The sequence below is a fragment of the Syngnathoides biaculeatus genome, chromosome 13 (assembly GCF_019802595.1).
Source record: "Syngnathoides biaculeatus isolate LvHL_M chromosome 13, ASM1980259v1, whole genome shotgun sequence".
Lineage (NCBI taxonomy): Eukaryota > Metazoa > Chordata > Actinopteri > Syngnathiformes > Syngnathidae > Syngnathoides > Syngnathoides biaculeatus.
The window spans coordinates 12363857-12390850 of NC_084652.1; the positions used below are offsets into that span (position 1 = coordinate 12363857).

The window sequence follows — 26994 nt, forward strand, 5'->3', positions numbered from 1 at the left end:
GGGAATAGTATAGTGGTGAGTTATCCTCATCACACCGTTTCTGTACCACCACTGTTTAGTCCTGTTTTAGTTTATGTTTCATAGTCATAGTCAAGTCCTAGTTCATGCTTCCTAGTTTGTCTCCTAGTCATCAGACCTTGCTGGATCCTGCCTACCCAAGCGTACCTCTGCCTTCTCAGACTGCTTACATGTATGACTTCAGCTTTGAATAAAACTACGCCTAACATCATGCCCTCGTCTCAGAATCCTGCATTTGGATCCAGCCCGGCACCAGAGGTTAGTGACAGGCGTTTTTCGTCAACAAATTGAAAAGTGCCAAACTATTGTAAATGCGTTCAAAAATAAAGAACAGAAAATGTGATTTTCCTGTAAATATCTCTCGGTGCTGGACATGATTGGCGAGGCTAGAGGCAAGCAGTTAACAATTCATATTCTGAAGTTATTGTGAATGCTGTAGAAATGTCCAAACTGACATTTCAAATATAGACACTGAATCTAGGCCACCAAGTGGGCCGCATTCATGAAAACGACCATTCAAAATGGATGGGCTTTGTTATCTTGGGCTTTTACTGGAGCAAATCCTCTAATTCCTCCCTCATGTCGTCTAAGCATCCAGAAATTATTTACAGCGCTTTACTTTTTTTCTCATGTGAGATTATTATTGTGAAATTTATTAAATTCATCCCTTGCCTCAAAATTCCACACACAAAACTCATAATGACAGAATGAAATTGTTAAAAATAAAAATCACATGTCGATACAGTAAATAATTACGGCCTTTGTCATGAAGCTCCCAAGTGAGTTCAAGTTCATATAGTTTCCAAAATGCTCTTGACCTCAGACTGGGATGCCAGTTCAGTCAGGAAATGACCTGTGAGTGCAGCAAAGATATTCAAGGAGGACAAACTGTGTGAATGTGAACGAGTGGCCCAGCCAAATATGATTGGACATCTCAAAGAAACAAAGAGGGATGGGCAAAACTGCATCAAGATACTGTAGGTGTGCAAATCTTGTCCTTTCATATACCGCATATCATGTACAAGAATCCATTCAACCATTTTCTTGGCCACTTATCCTCACAAGGGTTGCGGGAGTGCTGGAGCCTATCCCAGATGTCATTGGGCAGGAAGTGGGCTACACCCTGAACTGGTTCCCAACCAGCACATGGCACATGGAGACAGAGAACAGCCGCACTCACAATCACAGGGGCGATATAGAGTGTCTAATTGATGCATCTTTTTGGGAAGTCGGAGGAAACCGCAGCACCCAGAGAAAACCCACGCAGGCACTGGGAGAACATGCTCATTCTTCACAGGCAGGTGCAGATGAACCCGGGTCCTCAGAACTGTGAGGCCAACGCTATACAGCCGATCCACCGTGCCACCCATATATAAGAATTGAGGCTGTAATTGCTCCCATAACGCTATTATTGAGAAGTATTTGTGTACATGTGATTTCTTGCATAATTTTAATAAATGTGCAAAAAATGTATATACTGTCATTATTGGGTGTCATGTGTAGAATTTAGATGGGGGAAAGAAAACTAATTTGCAAGAAACCTCGTAATAAAATGTACAGCACTGAATACTTTGCTGCCCTATAGTCAAAATCTAAAAAGATTTGCTCACATAAAAAAAGCATTGTCCTCCCAAATAATTAAAAATACCAATGTGCTTTGCAAAAATTGTGTATATTCTTTTTTCTGAAATAATTCAAATGGGGCTGGGGAAATTATGCGGTAAAGCGAATGAAATGTGGAAAGGGCTTTCATTGAACACCTTGTAAAATAAATCTCTTTTCACGTGTGGTTTCAACATGTTTTGGCCAATGAGCACTTTTCTGGATCTTACCTGGTGATTGGCTGTTTCCGACACTTTGACATCCAGAGAGCCTGACAGGACGGCATACCAGCTGGTGCCAATGTCTCCTTGTCGAAACACTGAAATCACATATAACTTGTTCAGGGTAAAAAAACAGAAGGACATGGTTGTAGTGACCACAATAATAAGATCGATAGAATGACAGATGCTGTAGCTGCAGGACGGTCCTCAACACTTCAAAGGTGTTGCTTCAATTTGGTGCCGAACGGGGGGCCCAGCCTCTGTGGGCTACATCTAGACAGGCTACCCCAGCCTCTGGGCTCCTCTTTACCGATCTATTGCGCGGGACTCGTGGCTACTCAGCTGTCAAAGCCCGAGATTCTCTCTACCGAGCCCATGACCAGTGGCAACCCCTTTTTTTTTTTTTTTTTTTTTTAATGACGGGCTTCATGATTTGAAAATTTTCCATTACATTGTGTTGTTGGTTTCAATGGTTCATCCCTTGTACATTCCCATCATTCCCCAAGGCCACCATACCTCATACCTGCACTGCATATCTTCTACAGAGATGACACGACAGGGACAAAATCCCCAAACAGCATGATTGACATTCTGATCAATAGAAAACAACTTGATGCAGCATTTTTGTGTGTGTGTGGGGGGGGGGTATGTTGCTTGTGTGCCCCCACATACTGCACATGACAGTGTTAACACTATATAGTTGCATTTGTTTGTTATATGTGCCTGTTTACATACATGTGATGCCCTTTTCCAGACATTCATAGAAGGCACAGGTGCAGATCTGCACCAAGAGTGGAGGTGGAAACTTGGTAAAGGCTTTAACTTCTTTCAGCCTGGTCAGGATAATGTCCACATCCTCTTCTGAGCGCTCTGAAGGCCTAAGCAGAAAAGACAAGCCAGGAAATATTCAAACTTACTTTGTTGCATCTCATGATGTAACCTGTTGTTTGTGCAGCACTCCATCCCAAAACTTTTTCTGAGAGACCTGAAAAGGAGTCAGCATGCTGTAAACTCCAGAAAAGAATTATCTCGAATCTAGAGGATTCTATATTAAAGTTGTAGAGCATTGGAAATGTTGAAATCTTAATTTGAGAATTATTTCTGCGCTCGCTTTAGGCTAATGACCATCCACAACCTCTGACATCTGTATTTTGGGCTGTTAAACTGCCGCTTCCCCTCTATCACACAATTGTCATTGAGTTTTCTGAACTCTGGGTCTTTGAAGCCGGTAGAGATTTTGGTGTGATTATGGACTACATACATAAACTTGACTTGATTAACACATGGCTGTCAACAGAACTGAGCAACAATGCTGAATAAAAGTAAAACAGTTTGAATGTGAAACACTAATGCTTTGGTTCTACAGGTTTGAGCATTAGCTTGATCACTTTAGTCTTACTCTGACTCCATTGTCTGAGCTCAAACAGTCGGGAGTTGCAGGGGTTCCTTCTCATCGCAGACCTCCCACGGGGCGCTGATGTAGGATCTCATTTAGTACTGCTTCTATTTCTAATGCTCTTAATTCAGAGCACAACACATCTCATGAGAGCACCCTCAAGTTTGATGAGAGAGTGGCAACATTCTGTTCAACAATGTGGTGTGAAAAAACACAACACAGAGCCAAAGCAACTGCGAGTAATACGCTCACAACGTCATCCATTCACTTTTTTTTCCCCCTTGCTAGTGACTCATCCATGCATGTGTGCCGCTCATAGAGGAAGCACTCAGAGCTTTCTTTTCCCTCTCCTCCAACCTCTTCTTCCACTAAATATCACTGTAATCTCCGCGCTTCTTTCACAACAAATCAAGCAAGATGAAGGTGGAAACAGTGACGTTTTCTCCTCAAGCGGTCCATTTTCTCCTCTGCATTGCTGCCATATTTATCATCCTTTACTACCCACCTCAAACACAACCTCACATGTTCTCCTTCCAATAATGTCTGCTTTGCAAGCTCTCAGGCACACTGAAGATTCTCCCATTTCACACAAACAACACGTTTGTGTCCCTAAGCAGTTGTTTGTCCCGTGTCCTCAAGGGAGTTACTCGCAGATGAACGGAGATCCCGCCAAAAGGGGCTAAGGGGCACAACGGCCCCTCCAGTCCCGCAACATCTGCCATGAGCTCAGGGACATTACAGCCGTGTCTTTTTTAGTCCGTGACTCACCCTCGCACCATCCTCCTGATGCCTGCAGAATGCGTGTCAGTGAAGACTGGGGTTAATGATTTAGACAGGTGGAGACAGTGAGGAGGTCGACCGCTCGACTTCTTAACATTGAAATGGTTCAGACCAGCAACACCCTTCACCTATTTTCGTGGGAACAAATTGTCACCATTCGTCAGTGAGTACTGCCTAGTTAACAGGATGTTGTGTCCTTTTGAGGTCATCGTCCTGTTCTTCTTTACTCCCTGTGCTTGTCCAAAGCAATCTGCCGCGCCCTTCATGTTGTGAGGCGGATGAGACCTGAGAACTCAACACGTCATCTCCAGCAAGATATTCTATTTGACCCGCCCAACCTCCTACGTCTCATGACAGCAGCGATTTCCATTTTCAACTACACACATGCAGACAGTCAACCCATGAGTTACCCCAGCAATTCACCACCTCGTTGAACTCGGGATAAAAGAGAGAAATCACAAAGGTCCACATGTTTTTTTTTGCTGTTAAAACAGTGTCGTCTTTGTCTGATGACACTCTTGTATAGTTTACTTTTCTCCTGCTGTACCCGTAGCGATGAACCAATGAAAAATGTTTTATGATTGCATATTTTGAAGGACGATCTCCGATCACTGCCAGAACTATCCTTCAAACACTTCCACTTCTGACCATGCCTCCCCCATTTACTTTGTTTTGAAAGCGGGCAGAGGAGAGATAATACAACACATTTTATATCAATCAATAGCCAACAACCTTGGATAAGGACCAGTTTTGTTAATGTGGTTGACAGACAATTAGAGATGTTTTCTCTAAAGTGGAATTCATACAGCTCAAATCCATCCATCCGTTTTCTTAACCTCTTATCCTCACGAACGACACGGGCGTACTGGAGCCTATCCCAACTATCTTGAGGTTGGAGGCGCAGTCCACCCTAAACTGGTCACCAGAAAATCGCAGCAGGTCAAAATCTGTTTAGCTAAAATAACAATTAAACTCTGAATTCAGTATAAAACATCAATGCAATGGCATGACATGAATATGATATTTGCAACACCAGTATCTATATTTGTTCATCCATGTTCACACATTCTTTTAAGTCCACTATTCAAAAAACCTCATGTAAAACAAAACGTAAGGTAGATGTCCATTTCTTGTGACAGTGCTAATTAAATATAATAGATCTGTATGGTCAAATAGCTGGCTTACGGCCACGCTACCCTGAGAACACCCGATCTCGTCAGATCTCTGAAGCTGAGCGGGTTTGGCCCTGGTTAGTATTTAGATGGGAGACCACCTGGGAATACCAGGTGCTGTATGCTTCTCTCCCCGGCTCAATACAGAGGGGTTGCGTCAGGAAGGGCATCCAGCGTAAAAACTGTGCCAAACAAATATGCGTTCATCTAAGATGACACGCTGTGGCGACCCCTAACGGGACAAGCCGAAAGGAAAAGAAGAAAGAGGGTCAAATAGCTGTAGAACAATGAAAAGTAATTTAGCAGACGTCAATTAAGACAAAACATACATACAGATATACATCAGATGTGTGTGGCACGTTTTCTTCAGATCGTTCACTGTTAAAAAAAATTTCCCTTGCATTCATTGTTTACCAGCACCCAGAAAGTAGCCTTATCACAAAAGCAGCAGCCAAGTAGAATGGCAAACACTTGAAACAATTACAATGTAGTAGACTTCCAACAACCAGCACAAGTCTGTGAAACTATAATCAACAATGAATATAAATCAGTATAAAGACAGTCCTGAAAAAGTCAAAATATGTGCCGAACTTCCAAATTGTGACAATCAAATTCTGGAAAATCAATCATGTGCAACATTTGAACTGCATAGTTGTTCCAATTTGTTACGCTGTAGTTGAACACATACAGTATATGGTAGAAGGTCATGTTTTAACCTCTGGAGTCTTGTCACTGTCTTCGTCTATCGTTATTGTTCAGAAAAACATGTCAACAGCAAACGTAGATGAAATGCTCCCAATTGCACACTGCTGGATTGTAATTGAATAAAAGGTGGACGAGCGAGGAGCACTGAGTGAGGCACAATCAGATCCAGTCCAATCTAATCTCACGACTCACTCTGGCCTCACCGCTTTCTGCCTGCTACCAGCAGTAAGATTTTTTTGTCTTGCTGGAGATGATTCCAACTTCAAAACCAGAATGAAATGGAGCACTTGTGAAATAATGCATCTCTAAAGGGGTTGCACAAGCCAGCGCAAACTGTAGGCTGGTCCCAAACCCAAACAAATGCAGAAGGTTGCAGCTTTAAACTTTCCCAAACAAGGATCGGCGTGTGACCGACTAGTGACCAGACCAGGGTGTCGTTTGTCTTTTTACTCATGTCTTAAATCAGAGGGATGTGCACCTACCTCTCCCATGACAGCAAAAGAACAGTATGGAAATTTAATGACTGAATAAAAATGCGACTAAAATGCCAAGCAATTCAGTTTGATGCTCAATTACCAGCACAGTCAATTGGTGGTTTGCACATGCACCTGATAGTCTTGAGTTCTCTGCTCTGGAGTTCTGGGTACTCGGGTTTCCTTCCACATTGCAAAAATGTGCATGTTAGGTTCAGTGAAGTCTCTAAATTGTCCTTAGGTGTGTGTCAGTGTTAATACTTGAATGTCTGTCTTTATGTGCCGTGCGATTGACTGGTGACCAGACCCCGTGATCTGTTCCTGACACATCTTGCCCAAACTCCGCTGGAATGTGCTCCAGTTGTACGGTAGAAAATGAATAGATGATGGGTGAATGAAGACTCAATTCCCATACTATCTGTTAGCTGCAGCTGAGTCGAGTCCTCTGCAGAGGTAACGACGACAAGATGGGTGGCTGATGTTGCTAATGGTAACATGGGGATGTGTCATCATGAGGTGTGTCGAATATGAGTGGGTGTGAGAGCCGTGGGGTGCAAGCCTTTCTTTCTTTGTTCCAGGTACTGGGAGCCTCCAGTGATGAGCGCTCAGCAGTCTTTGCTACGTGCATTTGTTTATGCCTAATAAGCAGCCTAAATGGGGAACTGTAGCCGGTGGGTGGTCATGATTTAAGAGTGGCAGCAAATGCTAACCTCAAATGAGACATGTAGGCATGACAGACCGTTAGGAACGTGCATACGTGCTCATGCTCTTAAACTCGCATCTCGATGTCGATTAAAGCGCAGACATCAAACCATGTGCAAACGTGTGCAGTGCAGTATCTGCTCCTCGAAGCCGCCGCTGCCTCGCACGCTTTACTAAAACAGAATCTCTAGAAATGTACCATGTGGAGTGTACATCCGGCTTTACTCCGACTGCGAATCCGTTATTTAAAAAAAAGGACTGAAATAGCAATTAAGTCGAAAAGCAGGGCGCATCTAATTGCAGACCGACACGACACGCGCGCGCGCAGCGATCGCCGGTTCTGATCAATCACGCCAAATCGGTTCTACGAGTCAGGCCCCAGGGGCGGAGGAGGAGGCATCGGGTGGGACCAGCGTCCCAGCCTTGGTGACTGACTCGCGATGTGGGACGGGTTGCCCACCTCTTGTCCAGACAGCAGATCCACTCGGGCGATGGAGAGAGACTGGGTGACGCTTGCACCGCAACCATCCTTCCTTCCGTCCTTCCTTCCTATGTGATTCTCGGCGGAGGCTGAGATGCTTCCCGGTTGTCGCTTAATATATGCGAGCTCTGGTTGCGGCCCCTCCCGCTTTGCTGGCGTGAAGCTGCCTCGCACAGCTGTACACAGCTGCACAATACTGCACGATGCTGCACAATCCTGCTCGATGCCGCGGCATGACTTGTGTCAGGCTGAGTGGGCGGCTCTAGGGCATCAAAGCTACAACAATATCATAAGCACTAAAGACAAATGCGATCAGATGAAACAAACCCGGCATAGTATCAGCCACCCCCGCATTGGCTGCCCATCTAATGAGATTCAACTCAAGACGTAAAGTTTTGCCTTGAAATGTCTCCAATTGTCAGTGTCACAAAGGGACTCATTTCAATACAGGCACAACAATTCATTGGGTAATCAAAGACTAATTGGTTATTAACAACTTAAGTGGAAACTTTTGAGACTCCATGAAGCATTTGCACGAGTGTCAAACTCAAGGCCTGGGGCCCAGATCCGGCCCGCCACATGATTTTATGAGGCCCGTGAAGCCAAATCATGTGTGTCAACTTCTGTGATTCTTGTTCAAATCTGGACAAAAATTTGTATTAGTATTAGTAGTACATATCTTTATTAGTTAGATATGTTAGGATAAATATTTATTAGATTTTTGTTTTGTTCTCACAGAACAGTGGATGCAAAGCATTGGCCTCACAGTTCTGATGATCCGGGGTTCGATCCTGGCCCGTCCTTTGTAGAGTTTTGCATGTTCTCCCTATGCCTGCGTGGGTTTCCTCCCACATCCCAAAAACATGCAACATTAATTGGACACTCTAAATTGCCCCTTGGCGTGATTGTGATTGTGAGTGCGACTGTTTGTCTCTATGTGTCCTGCGATTGGCTGGTCTGTTCCTGACATAGGGTGTACGCAGCCTCCTCCCCAGTGACAGCTAAGATAGACCCAAGCGCTCCCGTGACCAATGTGAGGATAAGCAGCAAAGAAAATGGATGGATGTTTTGTTGTCCCATTTAGTGGTGGTTGGAAGAAACCAAGTACCATACAAATATTTTGTTACTGCAGTTAAGTAGATTTTTCAAGTACTGTATCTCTATTTTATGTTTTCTGGATGCTTTTTACCTTTACACACTTTTTACCTATGTGCATTCTTTACTTATATTACAATTACAAATAATTACATTACTTACAAAATAGGCTCATTACTTTATTCAATGTTCACACATGGAGATGCAAAAAAAGAGAAGTAATTCATTGAAATCTTAGAAGGTTGTTGAATGTTCTATCGGGAAAATAAAAGGGTAAATAAATCAAAACAAGAAGTATTTAAGACAAGAACACAATGTTGGTCACAATCATAGTGTCACATCGAAACTAAAATTGTCACACCTCAGCAAGAAGAATATCATAACTACCAAATAATAAAACAAATAAAAGAATGACCCAAGAAATAATTGACACAAAACATGCACTTTAAATGCTATTTCCCTCCTTCCAGCATGCTTTACGGCACTCTTGGTGCCAGCAGTGTGCTTAAGTAAGTACACTGTATACCTTTGATAAACTACCCAGGAAAAAATTTGTGGGATAAAACTGAATGTATTTTGCGTTGAATACTAACACCACTTTTTGTCAGTACGATCAATCGGGACATCTGTTCGCTTGCACTCAAAAGTTCAGTCGGGTTGCAAAAATGCATCAGTGCACACTAGAAAAAAATTAAGTAGCTCCGAATTGAAGCGTTGTGAACCAGCCTGGTGCACTGAAGCAAACGCAGCAAGATGTTCGTTCATGTTTGCGTTGTGTGAAATGGAACAAAATATTCTGCACTCTGAAAAGAGTACCAGAAAGGCTTTTGTTTAGGAGTTGTGCCTCAATACATCAACAAGAATCCAACCAATTACACTACACATAAGTAGGGGCCAATGGAGGGGCAATGTGGTCAGTAGTAGAGGGGTACACACAAATAGAATGGCTTGCAAGAGGTAATGTTGAGGAATTAGGACAGTATTATCTCTAAAGTTGGCCCTTCCTTGCTGAATTTATTCAACACGGTGGAATCAGTAATGCTCTTAGTTGTACTCCACTGAGAATTATTGTGCATTGGGCACCTGCTAAAGTGTACTGTGTGTGTGTGTGTGTGTGTGTGTGTGTGCTCACGCTCGTCTTCATGCATCTGTTACATATGACACAACTACATGTACACGGATGATGTCATTCGTTGAGGTGATTAGCATATTTTTACTGTGTGTCTACTCTGTGTGTGTGTGTGTGTGTGTGTGTATTTGTAAAAATCATTTACTAAGCAAGTAAACCTGGTAACTTGGAAATATTTGCAGTACAGGCATTTCCACACAGGGTGGTAGTGTAATTGCTTTAGGAAGTCAAACATCTTATACTGCTTCCCTGGACACCTGAACTGTGATTTTGTTAGAGTAATGAATTTTTTGCATTTCATGTCTTGGGGGTTTAGCACAACTGAGAGAAATTCCTTGAGTATGGTTGAGTGAACTGATAACCATATGGTGCACCAAAGTCAGCCAAATGCAGTTCCAGGGCACAAAGTCATACAAAGAGCGTCTGGTCTGGATTTTTCCCTAAAATAAGGTCACATCATAACCAAAACATGGATGAATTTTTTTATCCTGCCAATATTAATATTCCACAGAAATTTTTCTCGTTCGATTCTGAACTGGCCTAAAAAAAATCCATGAGCAGCATAGATTGAATAACAGTTCAGCGGTGATACAAGTTTGATTCATTCCAGGAGCCTGCTCGGTACTCAAAATACTTGTATCTCAAAACATCCTTTAATATTTAAAAAAAAAAAAAATTGAAACGCCACTATTCCGTTGCAATCCCTCCCACCACAGAAAAATGTTTTGCGATGTACTTTTAACAAGGAAATAAGACTGTGTGCTATTGTAGATTTAGAATATAAATTGTAATACCACAATAAAATAAAATGTAAATAATTCAATACTTTGGGCATTATGATTAATTCTTTGTGGCTGCTTCTAGTATGTGTGATACGGTCACCGGGGTTAGTATATGCAGATATGCAGTCACAAATGAGCTCTTTCTCACCTACTGTCAGTGACTCAGTAATTGCAGTAATAGTAGTCATTTTTATGGTGACTAAAGAATATATACCAGTGAGTATTGTTACATCTTCAGTCTACATGTGTTGCTGCACTGCTTTTGTTAAAATATCCATTACTTAAAGCAATACAGTACTTCGCCACATAGCTGCTATTTATTAGCTCATCCATGGCAGTTAGCATTCTGTGTTACCATTAATCTTAACGGAATTCACCAAGGGAAAGCTACATGGTTGTTTTGAATACACGTGTTAAATGTTAATAAATTTATTTTATGTTTAGTTTGACAGTAAACACAACTTTTACAGTTTCAAATCCAAAAATTGGTGGTTTGACTCAATAAAAAGGAGACGCATGGAATGTTGTGATTAATCGTGTGAATTGTTTTCTTTTATTAAAAAAAAACAAGTGTTGTGCATATATATTTTATATATATCTTTTTCTTTATAAAGTCTCTCCCCACAGGGGCAGACCTAATATTCAAACTAGGAATTCTCGACTGTGACGCAGCTGTGCTAACACTGTTGCCTTGTAGCTAAATTACTTACAAAACTACATAATTCAAAACTTGATGACAAAGTTACTAACGACAATATTGACTAATTGCCGGCATGTGGAGAAAGAACACACAATTCTGCAAAAGTCAATGTGACCTACAACTGGAGAGAACGATTTAAACCAGCCAATGAGCGCCAGCTAATTAGATTTCTCTCATATTTATGTGTCATTGTTTATTTCTATTAAGGGCTTTTCTTGTATTGTTTTTTGTCCATTTATAGTTAGTTCATGATGCGTATCTTGCTATCTGCACTGATCACAGTCAGTAAACTCCCCACTTGCGCCCTCACAATTTACATTCACGCTCATCCAAATTTGATCTAATTTATTCCAATATTGAATTGAATTTCCCCTCTCCTCCCTCTTTGGGTTCACCTCATTCCGACGACGGCTTTTTCATTGGCCACTATTTATATCAACTAGGTCCCATTGCCACCTGGGACAATGGTCTCCATTCAGATCCAGGTCACAGTTGAGTGGAACCAGTCTGCTTTGTTTGGATCGGTCCGGTCCAGTTTGGTCCATCTGCCACACAAGTTAGCTTCACAGGGACACGAGTGAGACACGACTGCCAGCATACAGGTGAGGCACACATACACACACAGAGTACATTAGCAGGTACACTCCTGCATCACTGCTCTCACTTATCACACATGCATGTTGATACATAGGTGGATGCAATAACCTGCATTCATGCACACAGGTGTGTTTTCACAAAAAAGGTTTCCTCTGAGGGGGTCAGGAGTTGAACACAAGTGGTACCAACACAACGGCGATGCTGCAACGCAGGTAAAGACAATTGCATTTTTATGTTGCATGCAGCCTGGCAATGCGATAAAATGTGTTTATTAGATGACACCTCTGTCAATGTACTATATGTGCATTGGGATAGATAGATAGATAGATAGATAGATAGATAGATAGATAGATAGACCCTCGCCGGCAATGTTTCAATTACTGGAGTCGTTTACACAGGATTAGCAGGGATTATCCATTTACAGTATTTAGAAGCATGAGTCGCCATCTGTCTGTCTTCGTCGCGGCGAGGGAGACGCCCGCAGAAAGCTCCAAAGCACTCACGGTAAGGCGAAGAACGGTTTGATTTCAGAGTTTTGGATGGATGGCTGGATGGAGTTACGTGACGGACTTCGAAAAGCCCCGCGCCTCATATGAGATGGAAATGGCATACGGTGCTTTCAAAAACGGTCGTAAATTGCAGTGTTAACGCATAGCCAAGATTTTTGATACCGGAATGAAGTACGTTTTATTGAATGCGGCAAATTAAACATAAGATATAAAGTGTTATTAAACGTAGCTTGTACTAAATTACGCGACAGTGATACATGATCATGTTAATTTCCTAGAGTTACTGAATGCAGCAAAGAAGCTAATTGAAACGACCAACCTGCGTGAGAGTGAGTTCGACGACACAGACTCAAACCAACAACGTTACGACCTGCTCCCCTTTTGCTTCTCAGTAAGTCCTCTTCCCCTTGCTCGTTTTCACTTCTCCACTGATAGTTACAAGTGACGATGGCATACATTTGGCGTCCTTTTAGTAACCTTCCCGTTTCCGTTTGTTTTGGTTCAGGATTTTACCTCGTCCCACAGAGAAGTTCATCTTTGAGGATACCTCTTCAACACCAGCATATTCCCATAGTTAAATCTTAAAACACACACACACACACCACACACACACACACACACACACACACACACACACACACACACACACACACACACACACACACACACAGTATCCGTCTGCCCAACACTTATCCTGCTGCTTGCGTTATCTGTGAAAATAACTGCTCTGCAGCTGCTGCTAGAACCTTTGCCTTCCCCTTTCAAGTGGACTTCCATTCTCTCATGATGCGGACAGACCACAAAGGCCGAAGTGCCTCTCCTCACAGGATTTCATATGAGTCCGACTTCCACGCCATCAAATGCTCGTTTGACCGTGGGACCTGCCCCAAGCATGGCTCCAAGAGAGCCTCTTCCCGGTGTTCTTCATTGCACCAGGAAGGCCGGCCAAACAGCCTCTCAGATCCCCTTGTGTCCCTCCCGAGCAGTGGCCGAGGGAGAAGCCACAGCACCAGAGGAACCAAAATCCGGGACAACATCTTCCTCCAAATGGACAGCCAACAATTGAGACAAAATTGTGGCTCGGTGACATGTAGTAGTAGTAGTAGTGCAGCAGCCCTCCCTCCCCTTCAAAATCCCAACCTGCAGCTCCAAACGTCACCCTTTTCCACTTCCAAACATTCAGGCTCTGTTCAAAGCACCTTGGCCAGCATTTCAACGCCTGAAACCTTCTTACAAGATAAACCGGCCAGATCGGAGGAGGTAAAGGATATAGACAGGGCTGCTCTAGCGCAAAAGTTTTCTGTGACCAGGAAGTTGTTTGAGAATAAAGTGACAGGCGCTGCTAGTCGAGGGCAGGTGTCAAAATGTCCTCTGCCCCAAGATGAAAAGGGCTGCTTCGATGATGATGAATGCACAAAAGAACACTTCATTAATATGTCATTTCCAAAGAGTACTTCAACAACAAATCTTAATTCTCTTATGTCAAATGTCCTCAGTGTGGAATCAACTAAATCTCCCTCTCGTGCAGAGGAGCATGGGCACTCCAAGGCAGGCGAGTGGAAGGTAAAAAAGGAGGCTGAAAAAGCCGCTCTTGACTCCATCTTGACCGCTGAAGAGCCACTCAGGGCAGAGCTTGTCCATGTAAAATCGTCAGAGAGTGAGGAAAACGAGGAGAAGGAAAAAGAATGGGTTATGTGTAAGGGAGGGGATTTTATGGGCAACGCTGTACATATCGAGGACCTCGTGGATGATGTTTTTGAAGACCCCAGTGTGGAAACGCTTTATCCTTGCTTGGTGGAACTAAACGCAAGAGATTGTAGGTCCATAACGGACAAGTATGAGCAGGTGAATGATCAGTGTTGGGAGGAGCCGAGCCAACTTAGTGACGAGCCAAGAGAGAAGCACTGCAACATGGGTGAACTTTTGCGAGAAAATTCTGAAAAAGAGGACATTAGCAAGACTTGTGGGGAATTTGAAGTTCAAAAGGAAGCTTGTGTGACGCCTGAGATGCAGGAATGTGCCAACACAGACACGCGGGAAGAGGGAAGGAGAGAAGAAAGCGGCGAGGGAAGAGTTGACATCGCGGGAAACAAAGAGATGCTTCACATCGCGATTGTGAACAAATGTTTAGAGGAGGAGTCCTGTGAGGAGCATACAACATCTGATCTGGAAAACTCTCTGCACACGGGGAACCGGCTTTCATTGGAATATGAAGAAATTCCCGGCATTCCTACACTGTCGGACCAGGACGATGATGCTGCGGAAGACCCAAAGAGAAAGGTCCGCTTCTCCTCTGCACCAATCAAGGTGAGAAAATCTTTTCAAACAGACATTTCCAATGTCTTTTGTGAGCTCGTGTTGACAGGTAAATGTCAGCCCACGGCCATGTTAGCAGAGTGTCAGGGTGGAGAAAAGACAAGATCCCGCATGCTCTGGCACGGTTGCATTAAAATAAGCCACTAGCTACTCTCTTTGTTTGCACAGTATTAAATTGAATGAATATTTGAAATAACTCAGTTTGATTTTTGATTTTTATCTATACAGCAGTTTTTAAATGGTAAACAAACAAAAGAGGAGTATACATAAAATGTAAGCCAGTTCATAATATTATAGTTTATAAACAAAAGGGTGAGGAAATTTAAACGTTTTTTTTTTTTTTAGACTGTATATAAAAAGGGGGAGAAATGAAGGGCTCAGGTCAAGGTGATTTTTAAAATTGACAGCAAAGGAGCTTGTATAATATGCACTGTTTGGTCATTCTGTAGTTTGGGACCAGTGACAGAAAAAAAAATCTCCTCTTGTGGCTGTGCTTAGATTTTGGATGGAACAGCTCAGAGAGGTGGGGTTTAAAAACAAATAGCAGAATCTTGAACTCTTACAAGCAGCCTGTGGAGGGAGGCCAGAATTGGAGTTTAAAGTATTTGGTCCCTCCTTTGTGTTCCAACTAAGAAGCAACCGGAAGCATTTTGAATCAACTGGAGATATTTGTTTTTCTTAGCCCTGCAGCTGTGCATTTTTTTTTTTTTTTGTGCGTGTTCACCCACTCTTAACGCTTCTCAACATGAACAATTGTCTTGTCGTGTGACAGGTTGCAGACTTTTCTCTTTACACCTCCACAAAATATTTGGCTCATTTCATTAAGCTGTGTTGATCCATTATCGGTCAATGTTGTGTTCTTAATGTTGTCCTCCAGGTGTACAGCACCTACTGTAACTCAGAGTATGATAGACGCAATGAAGATATTGACCCAGTGTCTGCCTCGGCCGAGTATGAACTGGAGAAGAGAGTGGACAAGATGGATGTTTTCGAAGTGGACATTGAAAAGGGTTTGTCTTTTTTTTACAGATGGTAAACTTGTGCATTACAAAACCTTCCCAGTCTTGACATTACAGCAGGGGTGCTCAATGCGTCGATCGATCGCGAGGCAGTCTTGGTCGAATGCGGGATGGCGTGCCCCCCCCCCCCAAAAAAAAACAAAAAAACAGCCAATATTTCCTCTAAACTGCATGTGTGCGCAATTGTGCACCGCGGATACAGTTTCTGCAGATATTCTGGGTTGCACGCAAAAAAAAATAATAATACAATGCAAATTGAAAGTATAACATACAGCTATTCAGTTTGTGGCATTTTGCAATGTGATTCAATGAGTGACGGATGACTGGTTGTTACATCCAGTGGCACCATTCACATACGTACTGTAAAAAATGAAAAGAAGAAGCCACCGGTTTCTTTTAGGCAGCACATGGAATCTTCTCTAACAACAACCTCTACTCCACCACACTCTCTCTTTCCTAGTTTACCTTACACCCCACCTCCCCCGCTCTTAACGACGTACTCTCATAATTACCAATGTCACACTACTTACGCAGCCCATCAATGTGTTTTATAATGAGAGAGTCCACCACCGCTGCTTTAGTTAGCAATACAGTCTGGGCAACGTAGAGCAAAGACTAGGTAGACATGCTGCTTATGTTTACTTTCGATATTAATGGAGAAAGTTAAAAAAGAAATGCTGTTGTTTTAAGATGCAATGACTTTCAGAGTATGTGAATAATCGAAGAAAAAGTGGTTAAACTGGGCAAGATTTTCTATTTTCCGAGTGGGAAAGCTTTGGTCTGAAGCCAAAGTGGAAAGTACAGATGAGATTGTGTGTAATTTTAAAATTCCACCTTGGCACAGCCTGATCCAGGATGAAATCACGTGCAATACAGTGCACAAAAACCTAATTCTGTATTTTAAATATAGGAGGCAACATAACATTAATTTTAAAACAGTTTGGGAGCATCATCATCATTACCCCACCCCACCCCACCCCCGTTGTCGTCTGTAGCGTACGAGAGGCTCGCTGCTTGAAAAGTACATCTTGGGGTAAAAAAAAGTCTGGGCATCCCTGCGTTACAGGATATGATGGGCTGGGCATCAGCATCATCGGAATGGGGGTCGGAGCGGACCAGGGCCTGGAGAAACTAGGAATCTTTGTCAAGACAATCACGGAAGGTGGAGCAACACATCAGGATGGAAGGTACGTTCGAGCAAGTCTGGCTTTTCTGTAAAAACATTTATATTGATTTTTAGATCATTATTTATTTTGTTGTAATGTAATATTCTGCAGGTTATTTTCAGACTGTGCATCTGTGATATGTTAACTGTTACATCAGATGCGGTATAATACCCTAAACACTCGACCTTCATTGTATTGTATCAAAAGATACTGGAGGACATTGTTCCAATACAGTATTTTATATTCATTATTATGCATTATGTATAATTAGGTGGGTCTTGAAACTGCTCATTTGTGACAGGAACGTTGAAAAAAAATTGCGAATTTAAAGAAAGACGATCTTTTTTGGTTTTACGTTAGGATTCGGGTGAATGACCAGATTGTGGAGGTGGATGGCGTAAGTTTGGTTGGGGTCTCTCAACTGTTTGCAGCAACAGTACTCAAGAATACATCAGGCCTAGTCAAGTAAGTCATTCACATTTGCTCAACTTTTTTCACCTAATAAGGCCACCTCGATGTACTAGTCTGGAAGTCTCACTTTGTGGTGTTATTGATGTATTTATATGTGAAGAATCAATGCAAGTATGTCACGTGCGATACGGTGGTCACAGCTTTGATTTTCCTTTCTCCTGTCTCCAGGTTTCTGATTGGCCGAGACAAGGAGGGGGTGGAGAGTGAGGTGGCGCGCTTAGTCAACGAAAGCCTGGAGATGGAGAAGGCATCACAAAAGGTTCATTGTGTAAAATATTGTGTGAATCCAGAAGAAAATGTTATTGATTGAATAATGTGCAGTAATTCTCTTATCTGGTGCTAAACAGAGTCCAAGTGGGGAATTAGAAACCGATATGAGCATGTCAGAAGTCATGTCAGTACCTGACGATGAGGATGAAGAGGACACATCTGTACTTTGTTGTCTGGATAACGACCAGCTGTGCCTCAAATACCAGAGGGTACTTTCGTAATATTTCAAAGAGAGAACCTGAGAGATGTTTTTTGAGTATTTTTCTCATCTTGGTCAGTTTTGTAAATGTAGGTGTTAATTGCCAATTTTTCATTTTTTTTTATTTTGCTGTCTTGATAGCTTCGGTCCAAACTGCAAAGAACAACAGCCCAGCTTCAAAGAGCTAGAGAGAAGGTGGGCCAATCATTCTGGTTTCACTCACGCAAACGCAATACCCACATTACCACACTAACTTTCACATGCACATTTGGAACCGTCTGACCCATTTTAACTGGCAATCTGATGGAGCAACATGCAATTATTAGGACTCTCCATGTCTGCTCCGTGCTGTGACGAAAATGGGAAAGCAAAAGGCTTTTAGTCTCTTTCTTCTGTTTGACATCAATGAGTCTTTTATTTGTTGTTTTCAAAGTTTTGAAGTAGGCAATGCAGCCAGTTTGCTAAAAATAGCTGTCTTTGGGCATTTGACCGATGGGGGGAAAAAAAAAAAATAAGCATATGCCTTTGTGGATTGGACACACCATATGCCGCACACATTACTAAACCATTGCTGTTCCCCGTGCAGTTAATGGCATATGAGGAGGAGCGGACGAGCTGGGAGAGCCAGAAGGCAGACCTGGAACAAAAAGTGGAGGATGGAGAAGAGAAAGCTGACAAGCTTGAGAAGTGTGATAGTATTTTGATTATCTTGTTTCTTACATTTTCTCCTTTGTTTTACTTTGCAAGTAGGCTGGATCTACACTGCATTTAGCCCAATTATCACCGTATTGGCAATTGTTGATCTAGTGGAGAAAAAAAAAAACAACTGAATACCCCTCCGTCTATCAATTTTACCTTATCGTCATTTGGGTCGTGTGTAATCTGGAGCCTATCCCAGCTGAATATCAGTGAGAGGCAGGCCCATTCCAGCCTTCTTGCCAGCCTACACAGTGCGCACACAGGCAAATACCCATTAACAATCGTACATGATGCAAATATTAAAAGTTCTATACCTTTATTTGGGCTGCGATGACTTTCCCTCTTATTGTCTCACTTTACTGGACTGTAGTTGATCTTGAGTCGCCATGGAAAAGACGGGGGGTCTGTTGTTTTATAGTATTACAAGCTATTGTGCTATACAGATTCTGAAGGTGTACATATTGTTGCTTTAGCGGTCTCTCTGTGTTTATCAGGTATTGGCAAGAGGCCCAGACACTGTGCAGGGTGGTGAGCCAGCGACTGGCTGATGCCCAGAGCCAATCAGACAGCCTGGAAATCAAGTACGGCAAGGCCAAGAGACGGGTCAGGGAGTACCAGAGCAGGTAATCGTTTAATTCCTCTCAATTAGCCAGTTAGCTCTGGATTGCGCAATAATAAACTGTCTCTTAACCTGAGCGACTCAACTTTTAAACACTGTTTGTTCAGAGAGGAGGAGGCGGACAGCAGAGTAGCAGAATTGCGTCAAGAAATGGAGGAGAGAGAGAAAAAGTACAGGGAGACCATTGAAAGGCTTCAACTTGAGGTCAGGACAGTCTCTTTATACATCTTGCATGAATGCTAAACATCATCATATCTGCTTATTCACAGCTGGAGAGAAAAGAACCAGTAACAACAGGGAAGTCTGTCTCTGCAGACCCACCAGTGCCAGGTAGTCTGCATCTTTTAGGACGTTTGTAATGCAATTACATGGAGTGGCCAATAAATGACATCCAATACAAGAGCGCTATCAAATACTCTTCTCAGTACTATACATAATGGTAGGTGGTAAGGTTAAAAAGATGTCTACGAGCCCCACACATTAAGATTACTTTTTTTTTTTTAATCAGGTTTAGGTAATATTGTTTGTGGTGGTTTCCATTAAGCTCAACACAAGAACACCACAAAGATTCTGTTCCACCACTGATCTAGAATCCAGTCCTCCAAGACATAAATCTCTCCTAATCAAACAGTGTACAAAAGAAATGAAGCCCCACCACTGGATATGTCGTGCTGTTTTTTTCTCAAGTGTTGCTCAAGGGGCCCAAGGCAGGAATATTTTAGAAAGACTTTGGAAAATAGTTCATCATCTGATTAACCCACAAAATATAACACCGGGAAGGATGTGGGCTTCACCCCATTTATGGCAGCTTTGTCGTTCCTCACTCTGGGCAGATCATATATTTGCTACATTCCACATCACAATTCATAGAATCATACCTTGGGAGTGGTCATCTACTGTCACTAGAAGAGTTTTGGTCGTAAATATTGACAATGTTTAATACTCAGGATTGTCAAACCCGACCCCTTTCAGAATTTATAATCAGGGCAAATTCACTTTTTAACACATATCAGACCACAAGATATTCTCAAAGGATGATAATCCTGTAAAATAGTTTGACATTTGTTAACCTTGGTTAAGAAGGGGCAAAATCATGACAAAAACAATATGACTGTGTATCAGCCATAGATAAACTCTGTGCAATGATAAACGTATTGCTATGTCCTAGTGGCGTCTGTTTGTTTCACACTGTCTCTCCGTCAGATCCAGAATGGTACGTTCCAGTTCCTGACACAGAACGGCTGGACTGCAGTGCGCACATAGCTCGAAGTCAGCTGGCCCAGAATTTCAAACGTCATCCACCTTCACGAGACAAGCTCAGGGAGAGCCTTAGAAAACAGGTGGGAATTTTAACAAAAAGACAAGTAGGCAGGCAGTAGTTAAACGTTATGGTGCAGTCCTGTAAACGAACCTTCACTGTGTCGCCTGAGCAGGAAGAAGTTCAAAAGCCAGAGGAGAGCCAGTCAGAGTCCGAAGGGGTTGTACAGAGGAGCAGCGAAGTTGAACTTTCCGTCGTCACCCCCCCACTCTACATCACTCACGGCTCCACCACCATCACCCCGCCAATCCAGTCCTCCACATCCAGGAAATCCAAAAGAAAAATGCCTGACTTCAGGTGCATTGAACCACTTTGTTACTTCATTATCAGCACAGACGTATTTCAGTGCCTCTGAATGTGATCCCATGATTTCATGTTGTTGTTGTTGTTGTTGTTGTTGTGCAGCGGCCTTCGTAAGTCTCTCAGCAAGAGGAAGAGTGAAAAACTGCAAAGGAGGTCCATGAACAGCAGGTGGGATTGAGTCATTCAGTGCACATATGCCACCCAAAGATGTTACACATTCTTGAGACTTCTTTATACTCGCACGGTTGACAACACCCGCATTGCATCACGTGACCTACGCATTATGCCACGGAGCATCTCTGCACAGCTTGCCGGGCAGGCGTCAAAAAAAGTTGATGCACGGAGCGCATCTCTCTTGATTGGTCCGTTTTAGTCACGTGTTGTCATGACGTACTCGCTGTCCCTCCATGCTCCACATACCATCTACATCGCCGTCTTCAAGATTGATTTTTGCAGCATAATTAAACGTATCATCTGCAGGGTAGTCATTCTCAAACTGTGGTACAAGTACCACTAGAGGTATACAAAGGAATCACAAAATTGAAAACGCACCCAGGTTGTTACTTTAATAAGTATTTAAAAACAATTGCAACTACTGACCTCCATCTCGATAAACTATGTGATGGTTACACTGATGAAAAATAAGTTTCAAGTTGTCAAAAACCTCTCCACCGCAGACCAGCTTTGATACCATGTTTTCAAGTGCATAAACAATAACACTGCAATTTTCATGATGCTGAGCATCATTGTAGGTACTTCTTAAAAATGCTGTATTATGTTACAGTTGTTACTGTTACAGCTAAACTTTCCACCACTGCCATAATATTGAACGCTTTACATAAGAGTACTTAAATCTTAGTTAATACAAAATTAAGATGAGTAATTTCTCGTGTACAAATTAAATTTTGCATATAAAGATCTTTTCACGTGTATAATCACCAACTTTTTTGTTTGATCGTCATGGTGGGCGTAGTACATGGGTAGAAGACTTTTCCTGATATTAGGTGTCATCTTTGGGAGTGCACATTATACACGAGAACATATTGTACAGAATAAATTAGGGTTAAAAAAAAAAAATCGGAATAAAAACCTACCTCGTTTTTTAACACTGAAGCTCGCAACGTTACTGTATTTTAGTGTTGGTCAAGTTGGTGGTACTATGAAAGCTAAGCATTTTTGGAGCTGAGAAAAGTTTGAGAAACCGCTGCAGTCCAGTGCCATAGCAACTCCTTCATTCTCTCCAGGGCATCTTGCGGTGACCTGGTGGACGAACCGTCTGAAGTTTCTTCCTCCGGTTCTGTGACCTCCATGCCCTCGTGCTTGCCCTTCACTTGGTTCGGAGAGCGAGTGAGGGACAAAGAGGAGGAGGGTCAGAGGGCAAAAGGCAACCGGGAGAAGATGCGGTCTGTGTCCAGCAGCAGTTTACCTTACATGACCACCTCTGGGAGAAGAGATCAGGTATGAAAACATCACCAGCGTGCCAGCTTGCTTGTGCTTGCAGAGACATAGAGTGGGCAAATATTTGATCCTTTTGTAATCCTCCTTAACAGCCTCCTACAGTCGTGCTCATTAGTTTACATTATCTGGCAGAATTAGTAAGATGTGGAGATGTTTTTTTTTTTGTTTATTTTAATGAGATTCAACATCAACGATAAAGCATTCCAGAATAACACAATTGTTAAACAAAATGAGATATTGAGGTCAGTTCTAAAAACGCTCCTACATTTCAAAGATTCTCTCATGAGCACATCTGTAGTTTGATGTGCGTGAGGCGTAAATGTGAGCCAGATCAAAGGACGAGTTGGAAGAACTGAAAAGGGGTTAGACCAGGGGTTGGCAAACATAATTTACAAATACATTCAATAAAAAAAATATATATATTATTCCAAAAAGAATTATATGTAGTTGTTTTTAAACTGCAGTTGTTTGCTATTTTTTGTAATGTCCAAAAGGATCCAGCACTTTAATGTATTTCATGAAACAGTAATAAAATACTGTAATTGAATAGCTCGGAAAGAATTAAATGGTTTGCGCTTCAGGATTAATTCTTTCTGGCACGTTATAGTGATAACACAAACACGAAAAAACTGTTTCACAACTATTGTAACTCAGTAAGATGCAGTAATATTTGTCACTTTTGTGAGACAGCAACTATATTTCTTTGGTGTGGGCAATGTAGGTTCAGTTTCCACTGAGTGTGAATGGTTGTCCGTGTCTTGTACGTGGCTTGAGACTGACGAGACAAGTTCAAGGTGTAGTCTGCCTTTCGCCTGCAGTTAGCTGTTATAGGTTCCACCCTGAACAGGATAAGCAATGTTGACAATAGATGGATGAATAAATTCCTTTTGAGTATTGTTCTTTTTCTGTCTACATGTGTTGCTGCATTGTTTGTGTTCAAATATACATTGCTTAAAGCATTAACCGGTTTATGGCATTTTCAATTACAGTTATGTTAGCATTAAGCTAGCAGACTTTAAGGCAAAATGATGTGGTTGTTTTAAATACGTGCCATATAATTTCTCTTAAATGTGTAGTTTGTTGACTTCAAGTGGAGGTTAAAGCGTTTTTTGGGTGGGGGGGGGTAATTCTTTTACTCATTCCGATGTCATCCTCTGAGAACCAGAGTAAAATGAGGAAAGGGAAAAAAAAAAAAGTAAACCCAGTCATTGTATGTGGATGACGCACATGCAGCTGGAAAGTCTTTGAAAGTTCGTGTTGGTTCCAGAGTGTTGGCTCTCGACTGGATAGCTTCAGCATGGGGGGTCACGGCTCTAATCACTCTCTTTCTGGACACTCTCACACTTTGACCTTTTCATCCACGGAGGTAAGCCTCTCCTTCCCTCCCTTTGCCTTCCCACATTCTGTCTCCTTTTACGTAGCGCCTGCTTGATGCAGTTGTTTTTCTCCAAAGACAACCGGCATCTTTGACTGCAGCTTCTTTTTTCCTGTCTTCACCGTCAGACCTTGGACGACGACCTCCTGCCGGCAAATAACAACAACCGATGGCAAAGTCAACCTGTGTTGGAGTGGAGCAGCCATCAGGTCTGTCTTTGGTTGCTGGCCATGAACATGGAGCAATACATGAGCGGCTTTTCAGCCAGAGGTGTCGACGGGGCACAGCTGCTCAACATGGACACCGACAAACTCAAGGTCAGACATTGTTCAACCCCCTGAATTCTGTCCTCCTCACATGGTTGATTGAAGACTCGAAATTGCCTGGAGGTGTTACAATGAGTGGGAATGTTTGTTTACTTGTACAGTATTTCCCTGCGATTGGCTGCTGACCAGTTTAGGTTGCCAGTTGAGACAGGCGCCAACACGCTTAAGTGATGAAAAGCAGTTCAGAAAAGGGATGGGTGCATGGATGAAATCTAAAAACTTCTAACAAATTGGTTTGCAAATGCAGCACACATTCAATTACATTTTCATTGCAAAGCAAGCTTCTTTTAAAGTTATGGTTGGGACTCAAAACGGATAGTTTATTTTGAAATTATGTACGGTTGTGATATAATTTTAATTCTTGTGAAAACAGCTGCATATTTTCTTGGCAAATAAATTTTCATTAGTAATTATTGTCTATAATTAGGGTTAGCATTTGTGACTCAGATGGCCTCATAGAGTAAATGTGTTAAAAAGAAGTTTCTTATTAAACAAACAAGATAAAACAATCAATCTTGGTTTGATAAATGTATGTAAACCAGTTTGCCACTAAAAATAAAAGTAAAAAAAAAAAGTTAGTTCACATTACACGCATACATGTTTTTGCCAGTTTTAAAAAAAAAAAAAAAAAAAAATCATAATTACAAGATTTGGACGCCCTCTAGCGGAAAACTCTCCATGAAGCAACTGGCTGCTCAACAGGGACGTGTAGCTTCTGATCACGTGACGCCATCCTCAAATATTATTTCCTTTCTGTCGTCAGGACTTGGGCGTGTGTCAAACCGACCGTGCATCTCTAAAGAAGAAGTTGAAGGAGCTGAAGAAAAGAGAGGAAAAAGAAGAGCGGGGGAGGGAGAAAAGGCGCAAGGAGTCATCCAAGCGAAAAGAGAAGAATTTAGAGAGCGACTGTGTGGTGGTGGAGAACGCATCCGCAGTGGAGTCGCGACCTGGTGGAAGAATGGCCAGAACTGAGTCACTCCTCTAGAAGCACTTGTCACTAGAACTTTTAATTTCCACCAGCATCTTTGCATCAGCACACTCACAAAAGGATGACCTTGGATACCATTCCCTCAGAATTTTTTATTTTATTTATATAATGATGGGACAATAAATGTCTCACATTTTCAGCACTTGTCATTGTTTTTATACTTGATCTTTATGTATGATTTTACATGTCTTTTGTTTTAATAAATAATGCTTTCAACATATCCACATTTAACCCGTCTTTCAATTTAAAATTACATTACACAACTTTCAAATTTATTATTTGTATGTATATTTGTATGTTTTTGACAAATTCCATTTTGCTGTTGTACATTGCAATCAGTCCACAATGTACTAATTCAGGCAGATGCATTGTTGGGAATAGTACATTTCACACATGTTAGCATTACATGACTTTTTGGTCTGTATAGCGCGTAACAAAGTACCTCTTGAGTGAATAAATACAAAAATTCAAAAACAAATTATAAAAAATGAATCCCCCCCCTTCCCACTCTCTCCCACCCCAGATTGAAAACACAAGAAAATGTACACAATAAGCTCCTAAGCTATAACAGGACCATCTAGTGTATGACACTGGAAGTGTTTGTACTTGCACTGAAAAGTAAAAATCAGCCCCTGATGCAGAAAGTTTGATCGAAGTATTTTGAACTGTGACTCTTTTAAAAAACATGTACAAACAATATCTTGCTATTTACAGTCCCCCACAATGATATTCAGGGTTAAGAATAATGTCCGTTGTTGTGCCACGTTGTCACCCAGGATTTCTTTTCCAGGTTTTGCCAATCCACGTTCACGTCTCTGTCCTGGCGTTTTATCCGAACTGCATTGTAACTGGGAACCTTGTCCTCGTGTTTAGCCCGGTTGAAGAAGCCGCACTGCGGGAGGAAATACGAGATGTCATGTAAAGGACAGGAAGAAAATGATGAATGTGTTAAGTGGCCGCAAGTGCAACAGTGACCAAAAGAAAGCAAACCATAGAAATGCAAAAGGCCTGAGACTCAAGATCAACAGCGCATTGAACTTCAAGTTGTTTGTTAAGCAGCACCTCCCCGACGACATGCACGTACAGTGGTCCCTTGACTTACAAGTTGGATGGCTTGTAACTCAAATCAACATTCTCCTTTGGAATTAATGGAAAAGGCCATTAATCCATTTGCGCTGCCCAGAAAAAAAAACTGCAACTGAAAAGTAGGACTGTACAGTATTGTACAAAAAGTAACTGAATCTGTTTTTTATTATTTCTCTTAGCTGATGGCCTTGGTCATCTATAGATGAGATTTTAAAAATAGGACTGCTTCATTAAGTTATCTATATATCACCAGGCTCATGTTCTTTGAAGATTCCAAGCGTTAATTCAACAGAGATCATCTATTTTATTTTCTTCAGATTATTTAATTGCAGCATCTGTAAAGAGCTCACTCATAAATTAAATCTTTGCTCACAACTCAAAGCAAAAAAAAACAAACAAATCAGACACCTCATAACTTGAAAAAATCAATTTGGGGCACTAGTAAGTCAAGGTACCACTTTTTTTTCCATTCTAGTTAAAGTCACATGAGTTAAAAAAAAAACAAAAAAAAAAACATTGAGTCAAGCTTTTGCAACAATAGCATTCATGTAATTCAGTCAGGGAAAGCCCAAATCCAAGTACCAGAAAGCGACAGAGAATTAGGCACCACATTTTCACTCATTAATTGCAGGCTGGGTAAAATTATCCTCACTTTTAATTTTTTTTTTTTTTTTTTTTTTACGCATTTGTTGTCAGCTTCTGTTTTTCTGATGGGTCCCGTTTGTTCTTTTTCCCAAAGACTCCACACTGAGGAGAGGCAAGTTGTTAGACAATCTGCATAATCACCTTTACGTTGGACTTTACATTGATGGATATGGGTGTGGGTGGGGGTGTTCCTACCTTCCAGAGAAGGAAAATCAACAGAGCCAGTAAGAGCAGTGCCAGGAGAACAGACAAGAAGATGATCCACCACGGAACTCCTCCATATCGGGCCTCACTCCTCTCAGGGAACGCAGTCACTCTCATCTGCAGTGATGTGAAGTTAATGTAGGGCTTTAATGATGAATCAAAAATTTTGA

General features: G+C 41.9%; 3 protein-coding genes, 1 long non-coding RNA gene and 1 pseudogene across 11 annotated transcripts in view; 3 read left to right on the forward strand and 2 right to left on the reverse strand.

The window, feature by feature from the left end:
- LOC133511524 (rap guanine nucleotide exchange factor 4-like) overlaps positions 1 to 7802 on the reverse strand; it is a 28460-nt gene extending 20658 nt beyond the window's left edge. For all 4 annotated transcript variants that reach the window (XR_009797934.1, XR_009797935.1, XR_009797936.1 and 1 more), the window contains exons 1-3: positions 7530 to 7802; positions 2577 to 2719; positions 1851 to 1939 (exon numbers count right to left, since the gene is read on the reverse strand). Coding sequence is in view for 1 of the 4 variants with exons in the window: in XM_061840518.1 (XP_061696502.1) it covers positions 1851 to 1939; positions 2577 to 2719; positions 7530 to 7597 (300 nt within the window). In the remaining 3 variants the exon portion in view is untranslated. The remainder of the gene's footprint in view (positions 1 to 1850; positions 1940 to 2576; positions 2720 to 7529) is intronic.
- Positions 1 to 12964, forward strand: LOC133511526 (uncharacterized). Its single transcript, XR_009797937.1, has 6 exons — positions 1 to 15; positions 128 to 276; positions 11700 to 11858; positions 11980 to 12065; positions 12641 to 12753; positions 12868 to 12964. It is a non-coding gene; the product is annotated as an uncharacterized LOC133511526 (long non-coding RNA).
- On the forward strand, positions 5197 to 5315 carry LOC133511592 (5S ribosomal RNA; annotated as a pseudogene).
- Positions 12964 to 25109, forward strand: LOC133511522 (neurabin-1-like). 3 transcript variants are annotated; one of them, XR_009797933.1, is made up of 18 exons: positions 12964 to 14669; positions 15556 to 15688; positions 16764 to 16884; positions 17224 to 17328; positions 17503 to 17593; positions 17682 to 17813; positions 17945 to 17998; positions 18390 to 18490; positions 18997 to 19125; positions 19229 to 19325; positions 19391 to 19451; positions 20325 to 20461; positions 20555 to 20736; positions 20845 to 20910; positions 21987 to 22200; positions 23468 to 23566; positions 23654 to 23892; positions 24665 to 24805. XR_009797933.1 is itself a non-coding variant. In XM_061840513.1 (18 exons), exons 1-18 carry the CDS (start codon positions 13146 to 13148, stop codon positions 24884 to 24886), a joined length of 3657 nt encoding a protein of 1218 aa, XP_061696497.1. In that variant the 5' UTR covers positions 12964 to 13145; the 3' UTR covers positions 24887 to 25109. The 3 variants fall into 3 exon arrangements, 2 of the variants coding, with proteins under 2 accessions (XP_061696497.1, XP_061696498.1); XM_061840513.1 differs by having other exon boundaries at positions 23704 to 23892; positions 24665 to 25109; XM_061840514.1 differs by lacking the exon at positions 23468 to 23566 and having other exon boundaries at positions 23704 to 23892; positions 24665 to 25109.
- Positions 25065 to 26994, reverse strand: part of LOC133511523 (integrin alpha-6-like) — a 26060-nt gene continuing 24130 nt past the window's right edge. For 2 of the 3 annotated variants that reach the window (XM_061840515.1, XM_061840516.1), the window contains 2 exons: positions 26816 to 26941; positions 25065 to 25781 (listed from right to left, as the gene is read on the reverse strand). In XM_061840515.1, coding sequence (XP_061696499.1) covers positions 25626 to 25781; positions 26816 to 26941 — 282 coding nt within the window. In that variant the 3' untranslated portion in view covers positions 25065 to 25625. Of the gene's footprint in view, positions 25782 to 26627; positions 26723 to 26815; positions 26942 to 26994 lie in introns of all 3 variants that reach the window. The other variant, XM_061840517.1, reaches the window with a different exon arrangement.